The following is a 24,403-nucleotide window of genomic DNA, read 5'->3' as shown; positions in this document are numbered from 1 at the left end:
CGAATGTCACTATGGAAGTGTTTGAAAACAAGGATGGGATTTTTAAACAATAGTTATTGATTAATCATAAGGTAATAATGAGAATGATGGAGTCAGGATGACAAATAAACTCATCGCATCATGCATGGTTATTGTGCTTAATAATTGCCCCCTCACTACTTGGTTGCGAAAGTCCTAAACTCCATGAGGTGAAAGTGACCAAACTGGTGAGGGAGGATATGGCAGAAATGACTCACAAGGGTATCTCCTGGATTGAGGGGGGAGTCAGTGGGTTTCCTTGGCGTAAACAGGTCTGAGAGGTGACAGGATAGACATAGACAGGTTAGATGGACAGTTTTTTACATGGAGGGATGTCTCAAATTATAGGGCATGGGCTTAAGGTGAAAGAAAGAGGAGGTCTGAGGGGTATATTTTTCACACAGCATAGTTGGTGTGTGGAATGAACTGCCAGGGGAGATGGTAGAGGCAGAAACAGTTACAACATTTAAGAGGCATCTGCATAGGTACCTGAATGAGCAGAACGCAGATAGATGGAGAATTAATGCAGAAAGGTGGGATTATTTCTGTCATCCATATTTTATCCAGAACTCTATGCAAGTGTTCCCTAAACAACCTCAGCATTTCTGTTGTGTATTTCTCTGAGTACTTCTGTTCCCAATTTACACTCCCAAGTTCCTGCCTAATAGCATCATAATTCGCCCTCCCAAATTAAATACTTTCCCATACCATCTGCTCCAATCTCTGTCCAAAGTCATGGTAAAGGGCAGGGAAGTTTTTTCTGTCATGTTTGGCCTTGGTTGTTGGGTACTCAAGAAAAATACCTCTACCCCAGATAGCCCTTCAATTATGCAGTTTGTTCTGAGGGCCAAGTGGTTAAAATTAGCCAGCCTTCAGAATATCTCCAGTTCCACAATATCTACAATGAATAGGCTGATGTCATTGTCACTTTGTGTTGAATCGTCATTATTGTCATTGCCATGTGGTGCCACAGTAGTGTAACGGTTGGTGTGACTCAGTTACAGCTCGGCATCGGACTTCGGAGTACACTTCTAGCATCCTCTGTAAGAAAGTTTGTATGTTCTTCCTGTGAGTGTGTAGGTTACTTCCAGGTGAGCTGGTTTCCACCCACACTCCAAAGATGTACTGGTTAGTAGGTTACTTGGTCATTGTAAATTGTCTTGTGATTACGCTGGGGTTAAATGTTGGTGGAGTTGCTGGGTGGCGTGGCTCAGTGTGCCAGAGAGGCCTCTTCTACAGTCTTCCTCTAAATAAAAGTTGTGTTGTGCAGATATATTGACACTCGGTGATTTAGTATAGGTTTTTATTAAAAAATAGCCCCAAAGGTTCTTGTCTGGTGGATGGTGTGAACAGTTTACAGCTCCTGGATTTGTGTGATTGAATGTTGGCAACTTGTGAAACTGGCCCTCAGTCAACAATGATCACAGTGCTTCACTATGCTGATGAAACCCAAATTGCTGTGAAAATATTTGGTTGTTTTTCATGCCACGTGTCAGTGTGATTCTAGAGTAAGATTCTGAATCAGATGTAGTTGATGCTATTTATTGTGGAGATAGTTGGGTACGTAGTATTTCACAGAGAGGGCAGGTAGATTGACACTCATTCCACAGACAGAATATATACAGAGTTATACTGCAGAATTAACATTTGCAACTTTATCTCCTACATGGCAGTCACCTTAGGCCAGATGAGTGGAAGGAACACTTCACAAATTTCACAAGAGGTTTTTCCCATCCACGTGGCATTAAAAAAAATCTGAAAAGTTTGTATGAGTTTGTACCCAAATCAGAATAGCATCAAGACTACAGGGCTCAGATTCAGATTCCGATTCAGAATTTAGAATTCAGGGTTCAATTTCAGAGTCAGAGTCAGAGTTGGATTCATTTAGTTATCATGTGTACATCAACACAATACAGTGACATGCATTGTTTGCATTAACAGCCAATACAGCCCAACAAGGTGCTGGGGGCCGCCCGCACATTCCAGCGCCAGCATAGCGTGGTCACCATGTGGATGGAGATAAATTTATAGCTGAGGATTTGTATCCTTTGCAATATAGAGATGAGAGTTAATTAGACCTTCAGCTATTCCTGCTTTTCAGTACCATTTTGGACTAAGATCAGACCTGTCACAGCTCTCTGACTCAGAAGGGTGTTCAAAAAAAGGCCACAACTGAGAGCGGAGCACAAAATCTAAATTGGCCCTTTGGTGCATGAGAAGGGGACAGAAGTACAAACCTCTCGCTCTATCCCTCCCCCTCCTGTCTTCTCCTATCATTTTGCATCTCCCCCTCCCCCTCCAGCTTTCAAATCCCTTACTCACTCTTCCTTCAGTTAGTCCTGACGAAGGGTCTCGGCCTGAAACGTCGACTGCGCCTCTTCCTATAGATGCTGCTTGGCCTGCTGCGTTCACCAGCAACTTTGACGTATGTTGCTAGAAGTACAGACCCTATGGGTCTGATGACACTCTGTAGAGATGTAGGGGCTTCTCTTAGTGTCTAGTCCAATATTTATCTCCGAAGCAACACAGCCTAAGATCTGTCTGTTCCCTTCACTATGCTTGGTCAAATCTTACTATTGGCTCGGAGGTAGGAAGCAGAGGGTGGTGGTTGAAGGTTTTTTTCTTGAAATGGGGACTGGTGGTGAGTGGTGTGCCACAAGGGTCAGTGTTGAGATCCTTGTTATTCATTATTTATATAAATTATTTGGATATGAATGTACAAGGCTTGATCAGTAAGTCAGCAGAAGGCACAAAATTAACAAGTGTTGTTGAGGGTGAAGAGGGTTATCATAAGTTACAGGGGGATCTTGAGCAATTTGGGAAGTGGGCCAAGGAGAGGCAAATGGATTTCAATACAGACAAGTGTGAACTGATGCATTTTGGAAAGTTAAACCAAAGTAGAAGTTACACTATGAATTGTAGAGCACTGGAGAATGTAATAGAACAGAGGGACTTCGGAGTCCAGGTGCACAGTTTAATAAAAGCAGGGTCAGAGGGGGGTTTAAAAAGGTGTCCAGCGAGCTGGCCTTCATCATTCCTTATGTTCCTGTTCTATTGTTGGTGAGGCCATGTGTACAGATTTGGTCACCCTGTTGTAGGAAGACATGGTTAAGCTGGAGAGTGTGCAGAAACGATTGATGAGAAAGTTGCCAGGGCTAAAGGAAGAGGTTGGCCAGGTTGGGTCCTTATTCCTTAGAATGTAGGAGAATGAGGGACGACCTTATACAGAGGTGTTTGAAGTGCTGAGAGGCAGAGATACAATGGATGGTAATGGACATCCTCGGGGGAGGGGAGGGTGGATGGTAATAGTATTTCCTGGGGAAGGGAGTCCATAACTAAGTGCATAAATTTGGGGTGAGAGGGGCAAGATTTAAAGGGCACCTGAGAAGCAACCTTTCATGCAGAGGGTAGTGAGTATGTGGTGCAATCTGCTAGAGGAAGTGGTTGAGGCAGGTACAATAGTATACTTTAAGAAGCACTTAGATAGGTACATGTGGGGTGGGTGGGGTGGGGGAAGAGGATGTAGAAGGTTATAGGCTAAGCGCGGAAAATTTGGACTGGCTGGGTGGTTGGCAAGGACTGGTTGGTCAAAGGGCCTCTGTCCATGGTTTTTGACTGTGTTAATTGGCTTTTCCAACTCCCTATCTGAAATAGCAACTAACTACCTGAAATATTCAGCAAGTCAGGCAGCATCTGTGTAGAGTGCAACAGGGTTAATGCTATAGATTAACCACCTTTCATTGGAACCATTTCCCTATATTATAAACATGAAGTTCAAACACTTATAAACATGCACCAAATCAGGAGAAATTCTACTCTTTTCTTTCAGCCCAAGATGCTGTAACACCTTCAATTCAAGTTTAATTGCCAATTAACCGTACATGAATACTGATGAATAGAGCCAAATGTGACTGTTCCTACAGGGTCAAGGTGCAAAGACACATTACCAACAGTAAGCACACACAAGATCACAATCACGTGGTAAAGAGTCCCGAGCCCCACCTCCCCCACCCGCGACGCCACAGCTTGATGCATACGTCAACAGACCCATATAAAATATCAGTAAAAATACAACAGTGCAGACCCCCTCCTCCCACACCAGCCCACCGATATAATCCATCGACTGGCCCCCGATTGCCGGTAGACAACTCCGTTGCTTTGAGGCCCAATCCTCACATGTACAAGCACTTATCGATTAGTAAAAACAGAACCAGACAAATAGCTATGATATATCCAGAGCCCTCAGTCCATTTAAAATCTTCAGTCACCACAACTGCACTGGAGAACATGATGGCTTGGATGCCCCTCCCCTGGCAGCTGAAAGGTTTGAGGCCTGAGTCCATTGAGGGCCACTAAAAAATCTGCAGTTGGCCACAACAGAGCTTGTCCTCTACCAAGCAGACCTCTGGGAGGGCAGCTCCAACTCCGTTCTGGACACCGTGCCACACTGCCCCCGGTGAAGTGCAATGGCTTCACCCCCTCACGCTGGGCGGCTGCAAACAGGCGACACGGTGGCTTCGGGCATAGTCCTCGCTATGGCCAAGGACTCGGCCCCCTCTATCCGCCCCTCTTTGCATCCAATAAATCAGCGAATCACACTTGTGGCATACCAGATTAACAAGGTCCAAAGGGGTCTTGTGATCACAAGGAAAGCGACCAAGACAGCCACTCGCTATTCGACTGTGAGTCTCCATCGATTCAGGCAGCAGCACGGTGCGCATCTCCTTCATTATCACCGCCAACGAGCAACTCGCTGATGCTGTAGACCTGCAGTACTTTGTACAGCAGGATCTTGTGATCATTAGACATACATTTGGGTAAAACAGTAGCACCTTTTGTTGACCCCCGTAGAAGCCACTGCGACCAGTCACACCTCCATCTTGCCAGATCTTCCCGTCACTGAGTTTCTCTAGTTCACCCGAATTCTGCCTGGTTAATAGTGATTTAGTTTAAGTAATTTACCTTCGATAAAAAGGCCAAGTAACTGAGGAAGCGTGAAATATGCTCAGTGGCCACTTTATTAGGTACACGTGTACACATGCTCATTAATGCGAATATCTAATCAGCCAATCATGTGGCTGCAACTCAATGCATAAAAGCATGCAGACGTGGTCAAGAGGTTCGGTTGTTGTTCAGACAAAACATCAGAATGGGGAAGAAGTGTGACCTAAGGTGACTTTAACCATGGAATAATTGTTGGTGCCGGATGGGGTGGTTTGAGTATCAAAGAAACCGCTGAACTCCTGGGATGTTCACACACAGCGACCTCTAGAGCTCACAGAGAATGGTGTGAGAAACAAAAAAAACATCCGGTGAGTGGCAGCTCTGTGGGCAAAAATGCCTGATAATGAGAGAAGTCAGAGGAGAGTGGCCAGACTAGACAGGATAGTGACACATAACCACACATTACAACAGTGGTGTGCAGAAGAGCACAACATGTTGACCTTGAAGTGGATGGGCTACATCAGCAGAAGATCACACTGGGTTACACTCCTGTACCCAATAAAGAGTCACTGAGTCACCATCAATTATTTCTACATACTCAATTCCGGGTTCACTCCCTCTTTGTTAATAAAGCTGCACTTTTTGAGATGTTGATGAGTGTTTGTAAAATTGTGCGTTATTTTATCTATCGATGTTGTCACACATCTCCAGAGGCTCCTGAGCTGCTTCGGTTGACATTTTCATTCTTCTTTCAGGTGAGCACGTTGAGCTGCCTCGGCAAGAGAGCGCGGGTGGCCACACCTTCCAGCACAACGACAGAGTGAAATGTCTTCTCGAGGTAGACATTCTGCGGCAGATGCAGGAGGGTCATGGAGGATGGAACCCCAAAATGGCTGAGGTAATACTCAACACAGGAAAGCTTTTCTGTCCGTGGACTGTTGCATCTGAAATAAATTCCAATATATGCCCTACAAGTAGAACAGACTGATGTCTGGACAGTAACCATAAACAGGAATGTTTTTAATCCCAACACCAGTTTAACTGGAATTAAAGGAAAAGTAAACAACGTTACACAATAGAACAAAAATTGCCAAGTCCATTGTAGAGAACATAAATCATACTGTTGTTGTGCTATGGTTGTGATTAGGGTTTTGCTGGTTGTAGGGAAGTAGCTGTCCCTGAACCTGGTGGTGTGAGACTTCAAGCTTCAATACCTCCTGCCCGATGGGAGCTGTGAGAAGATGGCATGGCCAGGATGGTGGGCATCTTTCATGACAGATGTTGCCTCCTTGTGGCAGCACCTCCTATAGACCTTATGTCCACCTCCTAACTTCCTTTAAACCCTTCTTCCAAACTGGCTACTGGTCACCTGGTCTAGGTGTGACCCAGTGTCAGGAGATGATCTACCTACAGGAAAGATATCAATAAGATTGAAAGAGTGCAGAGAAAGTTTATGAGGCCATTCCTGGGACTTGAGGTGAGTTGTAGGGAAAGATTGAATAGGTTAGGACTTCCTTCCCTAGAAAGAAGAAGATTGTGGAGAGGTTTGATAGAGATACAAAATACACGGACATAGATAGGTTAAAGCAGGCAGAACTAGAACTAAACGTCATGGGTTAAGGGTAAAAGTGGAATGTTTAAGGGCAATTTGAGGAGAATTTCTTCTTTCAGACGGTGGCACAAGCGTGAAACGAGCTGCCAGTGGAAGTGGTGGATGGGGGTTCGATTTCAGCAGTTAAAAGGAATTTGGATAGGTACGTGGATGGGGAGTGGTATCGAGAGCTATGGTCTGGGTGCAGGTTGCTGGGACTAGACAGATGAAGTATTTGTCACAGACTAGATGGGGCAAAGTGCCTGTTTTTGTGCTGTAGTATGTTATGTGACTCTATATACAATAGTGGATTCTGGTTAATTGGGCCGTTGGTTAATCGGGGCAGCCACGTATTCGGGACAACTCTTAAAAGAACAAAAACTAACAAGAAAATAACTGGGATTACCTTCATTTATTTGGAACACTCTGCCACTTAATTGGAGTAGGAGACTGTTGCCGAACAGTTTCTAAATAACGTCAGATGCGTGCAATTGTGAGCTGTTAGACACTACACTGTGCTTGGAGCAGTTTTTAAATAGCATCAGTTGCATGTGTTTCTATTCAAACCAGTGATTTATGTCATTGATAATCGGTGAGATATAACCTGTAAGACAATTCAGAACTGCTTTGTTCATGATAGTTTCAAGCATTCAGGTTTGGAGACATCAGAATACTGCCAATACTACTACAGTACTATAAAACTGTATTATTTCCTAATAGTTATCAATGAAGGAATTAATCCAGTGTACACTGTGTGTTCTTTTGATTGACTAAATGAAAATTAGTGCAGACACCTAGTGCAGATAATAGATTGCTTTTGTACAATGCTTTCAACAATTGCATCCTCCAAATCTTCATTTTCATTGTAACTTTCAAGGTGATTGTAGATACCTTCAAATTCTAGTTCAAAGTTCAAAGTAAAATTTATTATCAAGGTACATACGTGTCACCATATGCAACCCTGAGATTCTTTTTCATGTGGGCATACTTAGCAAATCTATAGAACAGTAACTGTAAACAGGATTAGTAAACTGTAATCAAACTGTGCAAATGCAGATAATAAATAAATAGCAACAAATAACAAGCATGAAATAACAAGATGAAAGAGTTCTTAAATGGTGTAGCTATCCCCTTTTGTTCAAGAGCCTGATGGTTGAGGGGTAGTAACTGTTCCTGAACCTGATGGTGCGAGTCCTAAGACATCTATAGCACTTTCCTGAAGGCAGCAGCAAGAAGAGAGCATGTCCTGGCTGGTTTGGATCTTTGCTGATGGATGTTGTTTTTCTACGCCAGTTCTTCATAGTTCCCAACTTGTTGAAGTAGTGAAATTTCGTTTTCACTCCCAGCTGTCTCTGGCATCTCTGAGCATTAACAGTAGAAACCACTGTGAGCAAAACTTTTCTGAATAGTTTTACTGCTTATTTCTCACCAACTATCAGTGATAAAAATCACTTTTTTGAACACAAACACACTTAACTGGCTCCATTTAAAAACTGTTTGCTAAAAGCTCAGTGTAGTGTCTAACGGCCACACAAGTGCACATGATTGACGCTAGTTAGAAACTGTTCAGCAACAGTCTCCTGTCCCATTTAGCAGCATAGTTTCCAAATAAGTCAAGTAATCCCGGCTATTTTCTCACTTAGTTCTTGTTCTTTAAGAGATAGATAAATACTTTATTGACTCCAAAGGAAATTACAGTGTCACAGTAGCATTACGAATTCACAGGTATACAAATATTAGAAGAAAAGTAATAAAAAAAAATTTTCAAAGTTACCTTAAAAATAAGATGTACAAGATTTACAAGTCAAAGGTGTCCCCAGTAGCAGGGTGTGGTAAACAGAGTTTAAACAGAGGTTAATGACAATCTGACGGAAGAGAGTCATCACTCCCTGGCTATGGGTTTACTCATTATAGAGCCTAATGGTCGAGGATAAGAATGACCGCCTTGGAGCAGCGCAGTTGTCTTAGTCTGTTCCTGAAAGTGCTCCTCTGTTCAGCCAAGGTGGCAATACAGAGGGTGAGAAACATTGCCCAGAATTGCCAGGATTTTCCATAGAGTTCTTCATTCTACCATAGCCTCCAGTGTGTCCAGTTTGACTTCCTCATCAGTTTATTGAGCCTGTTGGCCTCACCCATGTTGATGCCCTTGCCCCAGCACACCACTGTATAAAAAATTGTACTGGCAACAACAGACTGGTAGAACATGTGAAGGAGAGGTCTGCATACTCCAAAGGACCTCAGTCTCCTCAGGAAGTAGAGGCGACTCTGGCCCTTTTTGTACACAGCCGCTGTGTTGGTTCTCCACATAGTTGTCCCAAATAAGCAACTGCCCTGACTAACAGTTAGCCCAATTAACCGGAATCCAAAGTATTTATTATTATAAATTTTAGATTTTTTAATGTATTGCACTGTACTGCCGCCATAGGTCAACGTATTTTGTGACATATGCGGTGATATTATACCTGATACTGATTCTAATTCCTTTGCTTCTGACAGTACATTGGCCGAGCGGGCACCGTGCATAGAATAACTGACCGAGGGGATGTGAGAGTACAATACAGCAATAATATTCGCTGGACCTTTCATCCAGGAGCACTTACAAAGGTACAATCAGTGGCTGAACCCATAACCCTAACCTTAACCTTAATCCGATAAAATTTAACCATAACCCTAAACATAACCCAATAACATTTAACATTTGGGCAGTTATGTGGATAAGAAAGATTTAGAGAGGTATGAGTCAAATATGGACAAAGAGGAATAGCTCACATGGACACCCTGGACAGCAGGGACCAGATGGGCCAAGGGGCTTATTTCCTTGTTGTATGACACCATGACTCTGCACTCAGTCTGTAATTGTGTACACTCATTATGATCTTAGTTTAACCTGTTTTGTGCAATCTGATTTGGTGACTGTTAATTACATTGGACAACAGATTTTCATTAAATACATTAGATTCAAGTCATGTTCAAAAATGGTTGTGCAGGGCTTTGTCACGTGATGATGTGGGATTGAGACGTGTAAATCTAGCTCTCCCGTAAAAAATCAGCAAAGTACCGTTTAAACAAAGTAAAGTTAATAAATACTTTCCGAAAACTACTTATAAACTTCGTAAGACTACTGTACGATATGCCTCGTAAACCGCAACAGAAGAAGTCTGTTGTTGTAAAGTCGCCGCGAGTTGGGAAGAAAAAATGGCCTACTGCAGCGATGGAGCCTCGGATTCAGGTTGGATCTCCTTCGGAGGAGACACATTTTATCTCTGGCGTAGAAGAACAGGGAGCAATGGCGGCAGTAGTGGTCTCTTGGAAGAAGATGCCGGAATTACGCATGCGCAAATCGACACAACTTAAACTACAAGAACTGACGGCCACTGCAACTGAAAGTGACTCAGAGTCAGAATTGGATATCGCAGAGAATACAGATGAAGAAGAGGAGGAAGAACTGGAAGAGACTGGAAGTAAAGGAGACGACGCTTTATTGCAATTAATGGCTGAACTAAGAAAATTAAGAACAGAGCTTAGAGACGTGAAGATGTGCTATGATAAAGCTATGAAAAGACAGGATAAAATGGATAAGAAACTTAAGAAGATGGAAAGAACAATGGAGCATATTAACGATAGAGTGGAAAAAACAGAAAATGATGTGCTTGTCTGGAACACGGAAAGAAATTGACTCTTGGAGAAAGTGGACGTGTTGGAAAATTTTAGCAGACGTAATAACATTAAAATTGTTGGTCTTAAAGAAGGTATAGAGGGAGATAATCCAATAGAATTTTTTCAAAGATGGATCCCAAAAACAAAGAGGAAGACCGATCAATTGAAATTGAACGGGTACATGGAGCTCTAAGACCAAAACCACAAGATGACCAATATCCACAATCAACTTTAATAAAATTCTTAAGATTTCAAGACAAAGAAAGGATTCTACAGGCAGCTGCCCAAGCTGCCAAGAAGAGAAAAGGGCCACTGATGATAGAAGGGAAGAAAATTTTTTTCTACCCTGACATGAGTTATGAACTTTTAAAAAGAAGGAAGAAATTTAATCCAGTGAAAAAAGCCCTATGGGATCACGGTTATCAATTTATATGGCATTATCCTGCAACCTTGAAGATTTTTTTGCCTGGTGGAGAAAAAAGATTTTTTGACAATTACCGGAAAGTGGAGGAGTTTGTGCGAGATTCTTTGAATATTCACCAGATACCAGAACAAACCCAGGGGAGCGAGATGGATTGAAGATGAAGACTGGATCAAGGATTAGGCCTGTGGATTTTTAGACTGATGAATATATAAATATCTTATTAATTATATGAGGGAGGGGAAGAAAGGTTAAAATTTGAGGAATATTAGCTGGGAATAATAACACTAATTTTTTTCTATATATATATATAATTTTTTGTTACGGGGAGCTGGAAGAAACACTGACCAATCGCTGTTATTCATGTGTGCAAGCGTGGCAATAGCCACGACCCACACAATGGAGGGGGGTAGTGTTGTGTATCTTTTCATTCACAACATTAGTAGGGGGGGGTATTTTGTTTTTTCTTTTTTTGTATCTTATCTATCTTTTTTTTTTCTTTTTGCCTGGATGATTGGGAGGGAAACACATAACAACATGGTGAAGTTCAAAGGGGTTCCCCAGGGAACTATGAGAGTTGAGAAGCTAAGTAATGTTTTAGATTTTAAGAGATAAATATGAAACATTTTTGAATATTTGGAGCCATCCGATGATGAAGATCTTGGTTCCTTGGGGGAAAGTAACAAACATATATTAAATTTATTTTTATCCCATGGAGCATGTGCAAACCTTCCAATATTCAGGCGGTTCTTTTTTTTTCTCTTTTTTTCTTTTCTCTTTAGGTAGGAGTATATATCGGGGGGGGTTAAGGGGAGGGGGAGGGTAGATATTATTTTCTCATGTATCACTTTGAAAACTCAATAAAAATTATATTAAAAAAATAGTTGTGCAATGTAAAATGACACCACATCAGTTTTGATCTAGAAGGTGATGTGTTGAAATATTACTCCAGGTTGCACGTGTGTTATCTGCAAACAAATGAGGTGCTGTATTGTCAGGCTTGTTGTCGATCTCACAGCATATCTCTACATAGAGAGTCAACCATTATCCTGGCCGTGTACCTTAAAAACATTAATTGACTCTATGAAAGTACAGGGGGTTTGTCAGAGAGTGGTGGGTGTGTGGAACACCCTGCCAGGGATGGTGGTAGAGGCAGATACATTAGAGGTCTTTAAGAACCTTTTAGATAGCCACATGGATGACAGGAAAATGGAGGGCTGTGTAGGGAAGGAAAGAGTTAGATTGATCTTAGAATGGATTAAAAGGTCAGCACAACATTGTGGGCTGAAGGGCCCATACTGTGCTATTATGTTTTATGTTCCATGTGTATTATGGGTAAGGGTGATCAACTTAGAGTATGGATCAGTACGTAGACCCAGAAAAGAACTCGAGGAGGGAATTAAGAGAATCAAGGGGGACAATGAAAAGTTGTTGACAAGTGGATTAAAGAGAATCCCAAGGCATTCTATACATACTGTACATCAAGAGCAGAAAGGTAACTAGGGAGCGGGTGGGACCACTCAAGGATAAAGAGGGGAACATTTGCTTGTATGCGGAGTAGGTGGATGGGGTCTTAAATGACCACTGTCAGATTGAAGTGTTTAAACCTGAGGTGCTTTTAGAAGTCGGGAATGAGGCAGAAAACTTGTTCCACATAGAGAACAGGAAAAGAACGGTAACAGGGCATCACTGTTACTCAAAAGAGAGGAAGATGGCACCTAGCATAATACAGCTACCATAGAGTTAAGAAAAATTCCATAGATAAGAATAATCCTATTAAAAATTCTTATTTAATACTGTGTTAAAATGATCCAATGAGAAAATACTCATTCAGAACAAAGAAGCTAAGAAGTTTCCAGAATTATACTTAGTATAACCACTAGAGTTGACCCTTTAGAGCAGCTCGTGGTTGAGCCTTCTACAAAATTAGCTACTCTGGATTGGGTGTTATGCAATGAACCAGAATTGATTAGAGAGTTTAAGGTAAAAGAACTCTGAGGAGCAAGTAATTGTAATATGATCAAATTAACCCTGAAATTCAGGAAGGAGAAGCTAAAATCAGATGTATCAGTATTATAGTGGAATAAAGGTAATTACAGAGGCATGAGAGAGAGGTTGGTCAGAATTGATTGGAAAAGAACACTGGCAGGGATGAAGACAGAGCAGCAATGGCTGGAATGAATGGATGCATTTAGGACTGCAAGAGGAAGAAGTATTTTAAAGGTATGGTGACACAACCGTAGCTAACAAGAGAAGTTAAAGCCAACATAAAAGCCAAAGAGAGGACATATAATAGAGCAAAATTTAGTTGGAAGTTAGAGGATTGGGAAGCTTTTAAAAGCCAGCAGAAGACAACTAAAAAAGTCATTGAGAAGGTAAAGATAGAATACAAAAGTAAGCTAGCCAGTAATATTAAAGAAGATACCAAAAGTTTCTTCATATATATAACTTGTAAAAGAGAGGTGAGAGTGGACATTGGACCGTTGGAAAATGATGCTGGAGAGGTAGTAATGGGGTGGGGGAGGCAAGGAAATGGTGGGCAAACTGAATAAGTATTTTGCGTCAGTCTTCACTTGGAATATACTAGCAGAATGCCGGAAGTTTGAGAGTGTCAGGGGTCAGAAGTTTTTTGAAGTTGCCATTACTCTGGAGAAGATTATTGGGAAACTGAAAGGTCTGAAGGCAGATAAGTCATCTGGACCAGATGGTGTACACCCCAGGGTTCTGAAGGAGGTGGCTGAAGAGATCATGGAGGCATTAGTAATGATCTTTCAAGAATCCCTAGATTCTGGAATGGTTCTGGAAGATTATAAAATTGCAAATGTCAGTCCAGTCTTCAAGAAGGGAGGGGGCAGAAGAAAGGGAACTATAGGCCAGTTATTCCGATCTCAGTGGTTGGGAAGGTGGAAGAGTTGATCGTCAGGATACTTTGAGGCGCATGATGAAATAAGCCGTAGTCAGCATGGTGTCCTCGAGGGAAAATCTTGTCTGACAAATCTGTTGGAATTCTTTGAAGTAATAACAAGCAGGATAGACAAAGGAGAATCAGTTCATGTTGTGTAGTTGGATTTTCAGAAGGCCCTTGACAAGGTGTCATACATGAGGCTGCTTAACAAGCCAAAAGCCCATGGTTTTACAGGAAAGATTCTAGCACGGATAAAGCAATGGCTGATTAGCAGGAGGCAAAGAATGGGAATAAAGGGAGTCTTTTCTTTGTGACTGTTGGTGACTAATTGTGTTCCACAGGGGTCTGTGTTGGGACCAATTCTTTTTACATTATATGTCAATGATTTGGATGATGGAATTGATGGCTTTGTTGCAGAGTTTGTAGATGATGTGAAGATAGAGGGGTAGGTAGTTTTGAGGAAGTAGAGAGGCTACAGAAGGACTTAGGAGAATGGGCAAAGAATACAGTATTGGGAAATGTATAGTCATACACTTTAGTAGAAGAAATGAAAGAGTTGACTATTTTCTAATTGGAGAGAAAATACAAAAAACTGAGGCGCAAAGGGACTTAGCAGCCCTTGTGCAGGATTCCTAATGAATAATTTGCAGATTGAGGAAGGCAAATGTGATGTTAGCTTTCATTTCAAGAGGACTAGAATTTCAAGGCAAGGGTGTAATGTTGAGACTTTATAAAGGACTAGTGAGGCCTCACTTGGAGTATTAGTAGTTTTGGGCTGGAGATTGGGGCTGAGAGGGTAAAGGGATCGGCCGTAATGAAATGGCGGAGCAGACTCAATGGGTCAAACGGCCTAATTATGCTCCTATATCTTATGGTCTTATGATCTAGAGCAGGGGTTCCCAACCTTTTTGATGCCACAGAACAATACCATTGAGCGAGATGTCCATGCGCCCCATGTTGGCAACCAAGATTTGTATTGAACTGTTGTGTATATAAAGACTTCTTAATAAACAAGCAGATAATTGATTGTTGAACTACAAAGAAAATAACTATTAAAATTAAACAGGTGGATTCAACAGGACTTTGTATCAGTATTTACCAAGGAGAAGCACATGTAGGATAGTTCAGTGAATGTGGAATGTGCTATTTTTCTAGGGCATTTTGGGATAAAGAACAAGGTATTGTTAGATCTCTCCAGAATATTAAGGTGGATAAGTCCCCAGAGCCTGAGAGGATATACCTCAGGTTATTGAGGGAGGCAAGGGGGCCTTGACCAATATTTTCACTTCCTCTCTAGCCACAGGCAAAGTCTGTAATATTATCCCATTATATTATCCCAATAATATTATCCCATTATTCAAGTAATAGGAATAATCCTGAAAACTATAGACGGGTGAATCTTACATTAGCAGTAGGGAAATTACTGGAGAAGATTCTTAGGGATAGGAATTATCAGTATTTGGAAAAACATGGCCTAATTAGGGAGAGCCAGCATGGCTTTGTGCGAGTTAGGTCACATCTTACTAACTTGATTGAGTTTTGAGGAGATGACAAAAGTGATTGATAAATGTAGAGCTGTAAATATAAGACCATAAGACGTAGCAGACAGGAGCGGAATTGGGCCATTCAGCCCATCAAGTCTGCTCCTTCATTCCATCATGGCTGATCTCAGATCCCACCCAACCCCATACACCTGCTTTCTCGCCATGTCCTTTGATGTCCTGACCAGTCAGAAAACTATCAACTTCCACTTTCACTATACCCATGGACTTGGCCTCCACTGCAGTCTGTGGCAGAGCATTCCACAGATTCACTACTCTCGGACTGAACAAATTCCTCCTTGCCCCTGCTCTAATAGGTCGCCCCTCAGTTTTGAGGCTGTGCCCTCTAGTTCTGGATAACCCCACCATAGGAAACATCCTCTCCATATCCACCTTATCTAGGCCTTTCAACATTTGGTAGATTTGAAAGAGGTCTTCAAACATTCTCCTGAATTATAGAGAGTACAGACCCAAAGCTGCCAAACACTCCTCATATGTTAACCCCTTCATTCCAAGAATCATCCTTGTGAACCTCCTCTGGATTCTCTCCAACACATCCTTTCTGAGATACGGGACCCAAAACTGTTGACAGTACTCCAAGTATGGCCTGACTAGTGCCTTATAAAGCCTCAGCAATATCTCTTTGCTTTCATATTCTATTCCCCTGAAAATAAATGCTAACATTGCACTTGCCTTCTTTACCACAGACTCCACCGCTAAATTTACCTTCTGGGAGTCTTGCATGAGGACTCCCAAGTCCCTCTGCACCTCTGATGTTTGAACCTTCTCCCCATTTAGATAATAGTTCACACTAGTGTTCCTTTTACCAAATTGCATTATCGTACATTTCCCAACACTGTATTCCATCTGCCACTTTTTTATTCATTCTTCCAATTTGTCTTAAGTCCTGCTATAATCAGATTGCTTCCTCAGCACTACCTACCCTTCCATCTATCTTGATACAATCTGCAAACTTTGTCACAAACCCATCAATTCCATTATCCAAATCATTAACAAACAATGTGAAAAGTAGCGGTCCCAATATTGACCCCTGAGGAACACCACTAGTCACTGGTAGCCAACCAGAAAAGGCCCCTTTTATTCCCACTCGATTCCTCCTGACAAAGCCAGCCTCTATCCATGCCATTATTGTCTACATGGATTTTAGGAAGGAGTTTGATGATGTGCCTCATGACCTATCTCATTCACAGTCACACCATAAGTGTGATAAACAGCCAGCTCTCGCTGTTCCTCACTGACATAACCAGTATTTTTAAAGGTTCAAAAAAATCTAGACATGAGCTACCCAAACGTATTCAATACTATCATTAATTAAATAAATGAAATATTAATCTATCAAACTGTCAAAACTACACCTTGGAGATAAAGAATAATTTGTTTTCAAGGCCAAATTAATCTTACTTCCAAAAAATAACCTTGATTCAGTCAAGACTTAACTTTCCTTCTTCTGAATATTGAGTGGGAGTTTTGGTACATCGTGACCTATAACTGCTGCAATATTGTGCAATGATTTATCATACTAGTAAACTTGGTATGTTGAAATTATCCTGTTATGTAATGCAGAACTAGAACAGAATCTTCTATTTGAGTAAACAAGTTAGTACTCAAAGAGGATTATCCTATAACATGGTTGGGGTAGAAACCTCTCCTTCGCTCTGTGTGACAATTAATGTACATGTTGAACTCCATTTCTGAAATGAATACACCACATTATCTGTGCAAAATTGATCAAATTTCCACACCAGTCTTCTTTTCAGTTAACTAAAAATGACTAGTCTTGATAGATGTGGCTCAATTCAAATTCATCTCTGATGATTTCTTACAGAACCCCCGCAAAATTAAAATTCTAGCCTCTTCCCCTTTCTTTCTGGACCTGATAAAGGGTCTTGGCTGGAAACATCAGTTGTTTATTCCTCACAATGTATGGTAGCTGAGCTGCTGATTCCTCAGTCATTTTATGTGTGTTGTTCTGAATTTCCAGCTTCTGTATCTGATATGTACAACACTGACTGAAATCAGGCTGGTGGAATGGGCGGACAACACACAAAATGCTGAGGAACTCAGCGGGTCAGGCAGCATCTATGGAGAAGAATGAACATTCAACGTTTCAGTTTCAGGACTTTATCAGAATTGACTGAAAGAATTGGATTAGCCCATGATGGAATGGTGGAGCAGGCTCGATGGGCCAAATGGCCTACTTCTGCTCCTACATCTTATGGTCTTATGATCTTATAGGAACAGTCAGGTAGAAGAAAGAGGAGCAGGAGGCAGGATGTGGCTGCTCTTGACAGAGTGTGGAGTTCACCAGGATATTGTCTGGAATTGAACGTTTCAGCTGAAGAGAGACTGCATAGGTTGGGCTATTTTCCATGGAGTGGAGATAACTGAAGGGGACCTGAGAGAGAGGTACACAATTAGGAAGGGGCATAGAGAGGGTAAATAGTAGCAAACATCCCCCACAGCAAAGGTGCCGAAGACTATGGGACAGAATCACAGAGCAATAAGGGAAGGATCAGGCCCTTCAGTCCAACGAGTCTATGCTGACCCATACACATATATTCTGTCTATACAAAACCTCCAAATATAAAAACTCCTCAGATTATCACCATTTCTAACTCAGTTGTGCTTTTGCAGGTGGACACGTTCTCGGTCGGTGATATTGTTCGTGTGATGGATGAAATGGAAGCAGTGAAAAGACTTCAGACAGGCCACGGAGAGTGGACAGATAGCATGACTCCAGTAGGTATCTTCTCATTGCTCTGTAAAATCTGATCACTGGGAATACTGCCTGTTGGAAATTCCTTGATCACGGGATAATCCGTAGCGTTCGATCAGTGTTTCACACGGTTCAGACACCTGAGGTGATTTGTAAGAAGCCTGATGTTTGCTGACCATCCTCTTGGCTATCAGCGTGGGCCTTATTGCTGATGATCCACTTACCCAACCCCCACAGCTTCACCTTTCCAAACCTGAAAACGTACGGTGGAAGTTCCTCTGTTTCCCCTTCAGGCATGTGCCACAGCAGCTGAAGTTGGTGGGACTGGGTTGCAGAGGAGGAACTCGGAGTGTGGATTGGGCAAGATAGTGGCTCTGACATCTGTCACTGCGGTGTGTTCCTGTTGTCCATGGCGGTTCACTGCCTTGTCTCTGTCCTGAGCAGACCCGGTTGTACTGAGCAATGACCCTCACACCTGGGCCTCTCTGTTGTGCATTGGTGCTTTCAAGGCAGCTTGGATGCTGACACACTGCTTGGAGAGGCATTTTAGATCTGCTGCTATCCTGCTATGATTAACCAGATGGTGAATTTTTATAGTGGATTATGTTGTCTAAATTATCTTAATGTCATACTTCCTCCAGGCGCTGGGGCAGGTCGGGAAGGTGCTGAAAGTTTATGCCGATGGAGATTTGCGTGTGGGTGTTGGAGGCCAAACATGGACCTTTAACCCTGCTTGTGTAACAGCGGTGCAGCCTGGAGACGTGGACGCCAACCTCATGACCACAGACAGCAGCAACGATTCAGCAAGTAAGTGTGTGGTTGATGCTTCATCAGCGCAACCTCTGGTTCCTAATTTTCCCTGTAACTTCCAAGCAGTTTCTGGGACTTCTCCAAAGATGAGTTCTTGAGGAGGTTCATGGAAAAGAGAGAACCTTGAGCCTCTCAAACTCCCAGTTAAGAATGACCTTTTGGAAAAGTTTTTAAATTATTGCATCTGATGAGTAATTTAACTGAGCTTGGCCAGTGTAGAGCTGACAGCATTGGCTAGGAGTTTTATACTCTCTTTACCATACATGGATTTTAATCTGGAGGGAAATTCAGCAAAGTGCAAACAATCGCTTCTTTCCCATCACACTATAGCAGTGATGGGAAACCCAGTGGGTTTCTGAAGTAGTCCTGATGAAGGGTCTCGACCCGAAACGTCGACTATACTCTTTTCCATAGATGCTGCCTGGCCTGCTGTGTTCCTCCAGCATTTTGTGTGGGTTGCTTGGGTTTCTGAAGTATGTTATTGGTTTGGTGTTATGTAATTATTCACCAAGTAACTACAGAGTAATCACAGCTACTTTATAATTAAACTTTTCATTAAAAGTTTAAAATTATTCCTGATGCCTCCTTGTCATTGTATTAACAGATCTTGCCAAGAATTTGCCAAGGAGATGGCGAGCAGGTCTCATTCCCAATAGCACGGGTGTTATTAGTAGACTGTAATGGGAAAGTGGTGGGAAGTTCATGCACAGGGAAGCTGTTCTTCCAGTGCAAAAACGTTCCTTTTTCTTCTGAAGTGTCTATTTCTTGCCTGTATCTGATTTATCTGTGTTTTATTTTAAGGCACTCAGGTGTGACTACCAGTTATATACTCAGTGGGCACTGAGTGTATGTCCGTAGTCTTCTGCTGCTGTAGCCCATCCACTTCAAGGTTCAATGTGTCGTGTGTTCAGAGATGCTCTTCTGCACACCACTGTTATAATACATGTTTATTTGAGTTACTGTCACCCTCCTGTCAGTTTGAACCAGCCTGGCCATTCTCTGACGTCTCTCATTAACAAGGTGTTTTCACCCACAGAACTGCAGCTCGCTGGTTTTTTTTTGTTTTTTTGCCCCATTCTCTGTAAACTCTAGAAGCTGCTGTGCATGAAAATCCCAGGAGTTCAACAGTTTCTGAGATACTCAAACTATCCCTTCTGGCACCAACAATTATTCCACGGTCAAAGTCACTTAGATCACATTTCTTCCCCATTCCAGTGTTTATTCTGAACAACAACTGAACCTCATGACCATGCCTGCATGCTTTTGTGAATCGAGTTGCTGCCACATGATTGGCTCATTAGATATTTGCATTAACAAGCAAGTATACAGGTGTACCTAATAAAGTAGCTGCTGAATATATATGCTGTGTTTGTGGTTAAGCAAGCGTGGAGACAAATATTTTTAAAGAAACACTGCTAATTTCTGTCAGCTTTTTCATATAAAAAGAAAAAAGACATCAGGCAGTATTTCAAAATCCGCAGGTGTTGTCTTAGTTTCCAAAAGAGCTGATGGTGTACAGTATGCTACAAGGTCAGTTAAAGTTTCTCCAAAACCAGAGGGAAACAGCCGGGATAACTTCAGTTCTCAGCTGATGAGAGGTGTAAATAGAGTGGGCATCCGGGGCAGAAGTGGCTAATACAAAAAGGCGTGGAGTTTTTACACAGAGAGTGATGGGTGATAGCTGCAGGGAACACGCTGCCAGGGCTAGTGGTGGAAGCAGAGGCATTAGGGACGTTTAAGAGATTCTCAGATGGGCACATGGATGACAGGAAAATGGAGGGCTGTGTGGCAGGGAAGGGGTGGATTGATCTTGGACTAGTTGAAAAGGTCAGCACATCGTGTGCTGAAGAACTTGTATAGTGCCGTGATCAGTAGAAACCAGAATTCGATTTCAGACTGTCACCAACATTGAAATAAGAATGGCAATGTTGATGTTGATTTTTGGGATCTGTGATATCAAAACCCTTAGAAAATAGAATATTGAGCAGAATCTATATGAATCAATGTTTGAGGGATCTATTGGAATTTTTTGAGGATATATCCAATCTTTAGTTGGGAAGGGACCAGTGGATGTGGTCTACAGTACTTGAATTTTCTGGGGCTGTTGATCAAGTTCCACACAGGAGGTTGCTGAACAGGGTTAGCACAGTTGGGATAAAATACTCACAAGGATTGAGAGCTGTGCAACAGATGGAAATCAGAGTTGGAATAAATAGATCTTCCTCAGGTTGGTGAGTGGTGACTAGTGGGATAACCTCAGCTACTCACCATCTATATCAACAGCGTGAATCCATATGTAACATCTCCAAGTCTGCTGAGGACACAAAACCAAGTGGGAACGTGTGTGGTGATGAGGATGCAGCGATCTTCAGGAGCACCCTGGCAACACATTCAGGGTACCCACTACCCCCTGTAAAAAAAAACCTTGCCCCATACACTTCCTTCAAACTCCCCCCTCCAACCTTAAATGCACACCCTCTAGTATTAGAAATTTCAACCCTGTGCCAGCTATCTGCTCATAACTGTGTCTCTCATAATTTTAGAAACATCGATCAGGACTTCCCTCAACCTCTGTTGTAATAAAATCAATAAATAGGTGTGGAAATATATATTCAAATACCTTTGCATTCAGGTTTCCAAACCAACAACCCCCAGCAATTCTCTCAAAGGTTTAAAGATACAATTTAATGAAATGTAAACAATATACATCCTGAAATGCTTTTTCTTCGCACTCATCCACAGGAACAGAGGAGTGCCTCAGAGAACGAACAACAGTTAAATGTTAGAACCCCAAAGTCCCCTCCCTCCCGTGTGTAAGTGGCTGCAAGCAACAACCCCCCCTTCCCCCTACTGGCAAAAAAAAGCGCACCCACACAACCAGCACTCAAGCATGAGCAAGGCGATAACAAAGACACAGACCTGCAGTTACCCCCAAAGACTACATTGTTCACCCGGTAATTCAACATGCTGCAGACTCTCTCCTTTCCTAATAAGGGAGAAAGAGATGACTCCATTTTCCAGGAAGCGAGAGAGACATTACAAACAGCTTGCTGGGTTATGATGTTAAAAGTCTGTTATGTCACTTTTTTTCAAGCTCTGTGCCTGAAGATTGCAAAGATCTCGGGTCCCCAGGCACACAGCAGATGTTCCGACTCCCCCGACGACACACGGGTCTCCTGTTGCGACACCGATCCTTAATCCGCCCATCTCCAGAGCCCCAAGATCCCAGGCTTTCGAATCCGAACGGAAATCTTAGGTCAAGCCTTTGGCATGCCGAATAACAACGGCCGATTGTGGGACCCCAAGTCCTATTCCCGCAAAGAACTGTAGTCAACGTGTAGCTCCAGGTCAGGGTCTTCAAAAGAACCCTGAAAGGGAAAAATAGAGATATTAAAGATGGAAATAGAGCTGCTTCTGAAGATGCAAACAAAGGAGTCACCATTAGGCACCGTAACCTTGTCAATTCTCTCCTTGTCTAGAACTAACGTTTGGCCTTTGTATTCTGGGATTGTGTAAAGCATTTTTCAGATCGTTATTCCTTTTGGTCAGCAATGACTTCCTTATTCTTTTAAATTCAAATAATTAGCCATGATAATGTTGCAGTTAGCGTGTCACTATTACAGCTCTGGGTGTTGGAGTTCAAAGTTTAATTCCAGCATCCTCTGTAAGCAAGTTTGTACGTTCCTTCCCTTGTCCTTGTGGGTTTCTCCGGATGCTCTGGTTTCCTCCCACATTCCAAAGATGTACTGGTTAGTAGACTAACTGATCAATGTAAATGGTCCCATGATTATACCAGGGTTACAGTTGCTGGGAGACCAGGCCACACAGCTCATTGGGCTGGAATGGCCTGTTCTGTGCTATATTTCTAAATAATTTTTTAAAAAATAGCTTGTTACCAACTCAAGTTTCTCTTCAGTTTCAATCCTTTCCAATCAGAAAACACTCACTTGCATATTAAGTGAGATGGGAAATTTGTAATGAGCAGACTGAGTTTGGGGCCTGATTCAAGCACATACTTGTGAGGAAGCCAAGAACAAAGTAGAAACAAATATGTGAGGCTGCAAGTTGATCTGCCCAAGCATCTTCTCTTTCTGTTTACCAGAGATTCCAAGTGCCTTCTCCTCCTCCACGTGCAACACACACAACGCTGGAGGAACTCAGCAGGTCAGGCAGCATCTGTGGAAAAGGGTAAACAGTCGACGTTTCAGACCGAGGCCTTTCATCAGAACCCTTGTAGTCACAAATCCTTCCTCCTCCACGTAGTGTTCCTCCTGCCCACTGCCTCACTTTCCCAGCTCACACATCCACCCGAGAGAGCCCATCACAAGCTGCTTGTTGTACATAGTGAAACAAGGTGAAGTGAGAATACCATCTCCGATGGTGCTCGTCCTAGCTTAACCACACTTCCCCCCAGCCACAGTGAACCCCCACACCAGAGGCTTGAGCACAGAGCTCTGGTCTGGTTCTCAGTTCAGTGTTGGAGGATGCAGCATTGGTGCTGCAGTTTTCGGGGGCTGGGGGTAGGTACTGAGGAGGGGTGGCATTTGCTATGGCGTTGAGGAGATTTTTTTTGGACAAAACATCAAACTGAGGCCTGGGATGTATAAAGGAAAACAGAGCAGTTTACAGAGAGGAGAGAATAATTATTCGATTTCTCCAGCCACCTAGGCTCTCAAACCATCAATGGAGAGATGTAAAAATGGGCATGAATTCCCTCACATCATCAACGTTTCTGCAGTTTTATAGATGTGAATGATGTGCTTTGTGCATACAGTGGCCCCTTGCTTTAACACTGTTTTCTTTCTTTCTACTACTCTGCCCTCACGCTCCCCTCACCCTCTATCTTCCCCCTCCCCCTCCACCACCTTCACCCTCCCCCATCTTCCCCCCTCCCCTCCACCTTCCCCCCTCCCCCTCCACCTTCCCCCCTCCACCACCTCGACCCTCCCCCATCTTCCACCCTCCCCTCCACCTTCCCCCCTCCACCTTCACCCTCCCCATCTTCCCACTCCACCACCTGCCCCCTCCCTTCCACCATCTTCCCCCTCCCTTCCACCATTTTCCCCTCCCCTCCACCATCTTCACCCTCCCCCATCTTCCCCCTCCCCATCTTCCCCCTCCCCTCCACCACCTTCCCCCTCCTCCATCTTTCCCTCCCCTCCATCATCTTCCCCCCTCCACCATCTGCCCCCTCCCCTCCACCATCTGCCCCCTCCCCCTCCACCACCTTCCCCCTCCCCTCCACCACCTTCCCTCCACCATCTCACCCCTCCCCCTCCACCATCTTCCCCCTCCCCCTCCACCATCTTCCCCCTCCCCTCCACCATATGCCCTCCCCCTCCACCACCTTCCCCCTCCCCCTCCACCACCTTCCCCCTCCCCATCATCCCCCTCCCCTCCACCACCTTCCCCCTCCCCATCTTCCTCTCCCCTCCACCACCTTCCCCCTCCCCCATCTTCCCCTCCCCTCCCCATCTTCCCCCTCCCCTCCCCCATCTGCCCCATCCCCTCCACCATCTGCCCCTCCCCCTCCACCACCTTCCCCCTCCCCCTCCACCACCTTCCCTCCACCTTCACCCTCCCCATCTTCCCCCTCCCCTCCACCACCTTCCCCTCCCCTCCACCACCTCCCCCCCCATCTTCCCCTCCCCTCCCCCATCTTCCCCCTCCCCTCCACCATCTGCCCCCTCCCCTCCACCATCTGCCCCCTCCCCTCCACCATCTGCCCCCTCTCCACCACCTTCCCCCTCCCCCTCTCCACCATTCCTGTCCGGCAGGC

General features: G+C 43.4%; 1 protein-coding gene across 6 annotated transcripts in view; it reads left to right on the top strand.

Moving 5' to 3' along the window:
• mib2 (MIB E3 ubiquitin protein ligase 2) overlaps positions 1-24,403 on the top strand; it is a 231,864-nt gene that overhangs the window by 175,561 nt on the left and 31,900 nt on the right. For all 6 annotated transcript variants that reach the window (XM_063033209.1, XM_063033206.1, XM_063033204.1 and 3 more), the window contains 4 exons: positions 5,718-5,860; positions 9,050-9,157; positions 17,733-17,837; positions 18,456-18,621. In XM_063033209.1, coding sequence (XP_062889279.1) covers positions 5,718-5,860; positions 9,050-9,157; positions 17,733-17,837; positions 18,456-18,621 — 522 coding nt within the window. The remainder of the gene's footprint in view (positions 1-5,717; positions 5,861-9,049; positions 9,158-17,732; positions 17,838-18,455; positions 18,622-24,403) is intronic.

This window comes from Mobula hypostoma, chromosome 25, assembly GCF_963921235.1.
Source record: "Mobula hypostoma chromosome 25, sMobHyp1.1, whole genome shotgun sequence".
Taxonomy (NCBI): domain Eukaryota; kingdom Metazoa; phylum Chordata; class Chondrichthyes; order Myliobatiformes; family Myliobatidae; genus Mobula; species Mobula hypostoma.
The sequence above is the reverse complement of the archived record's forward strand: the minus strand, read 5'-3'. Positions and strand labels throughout refer to the sequence as shown.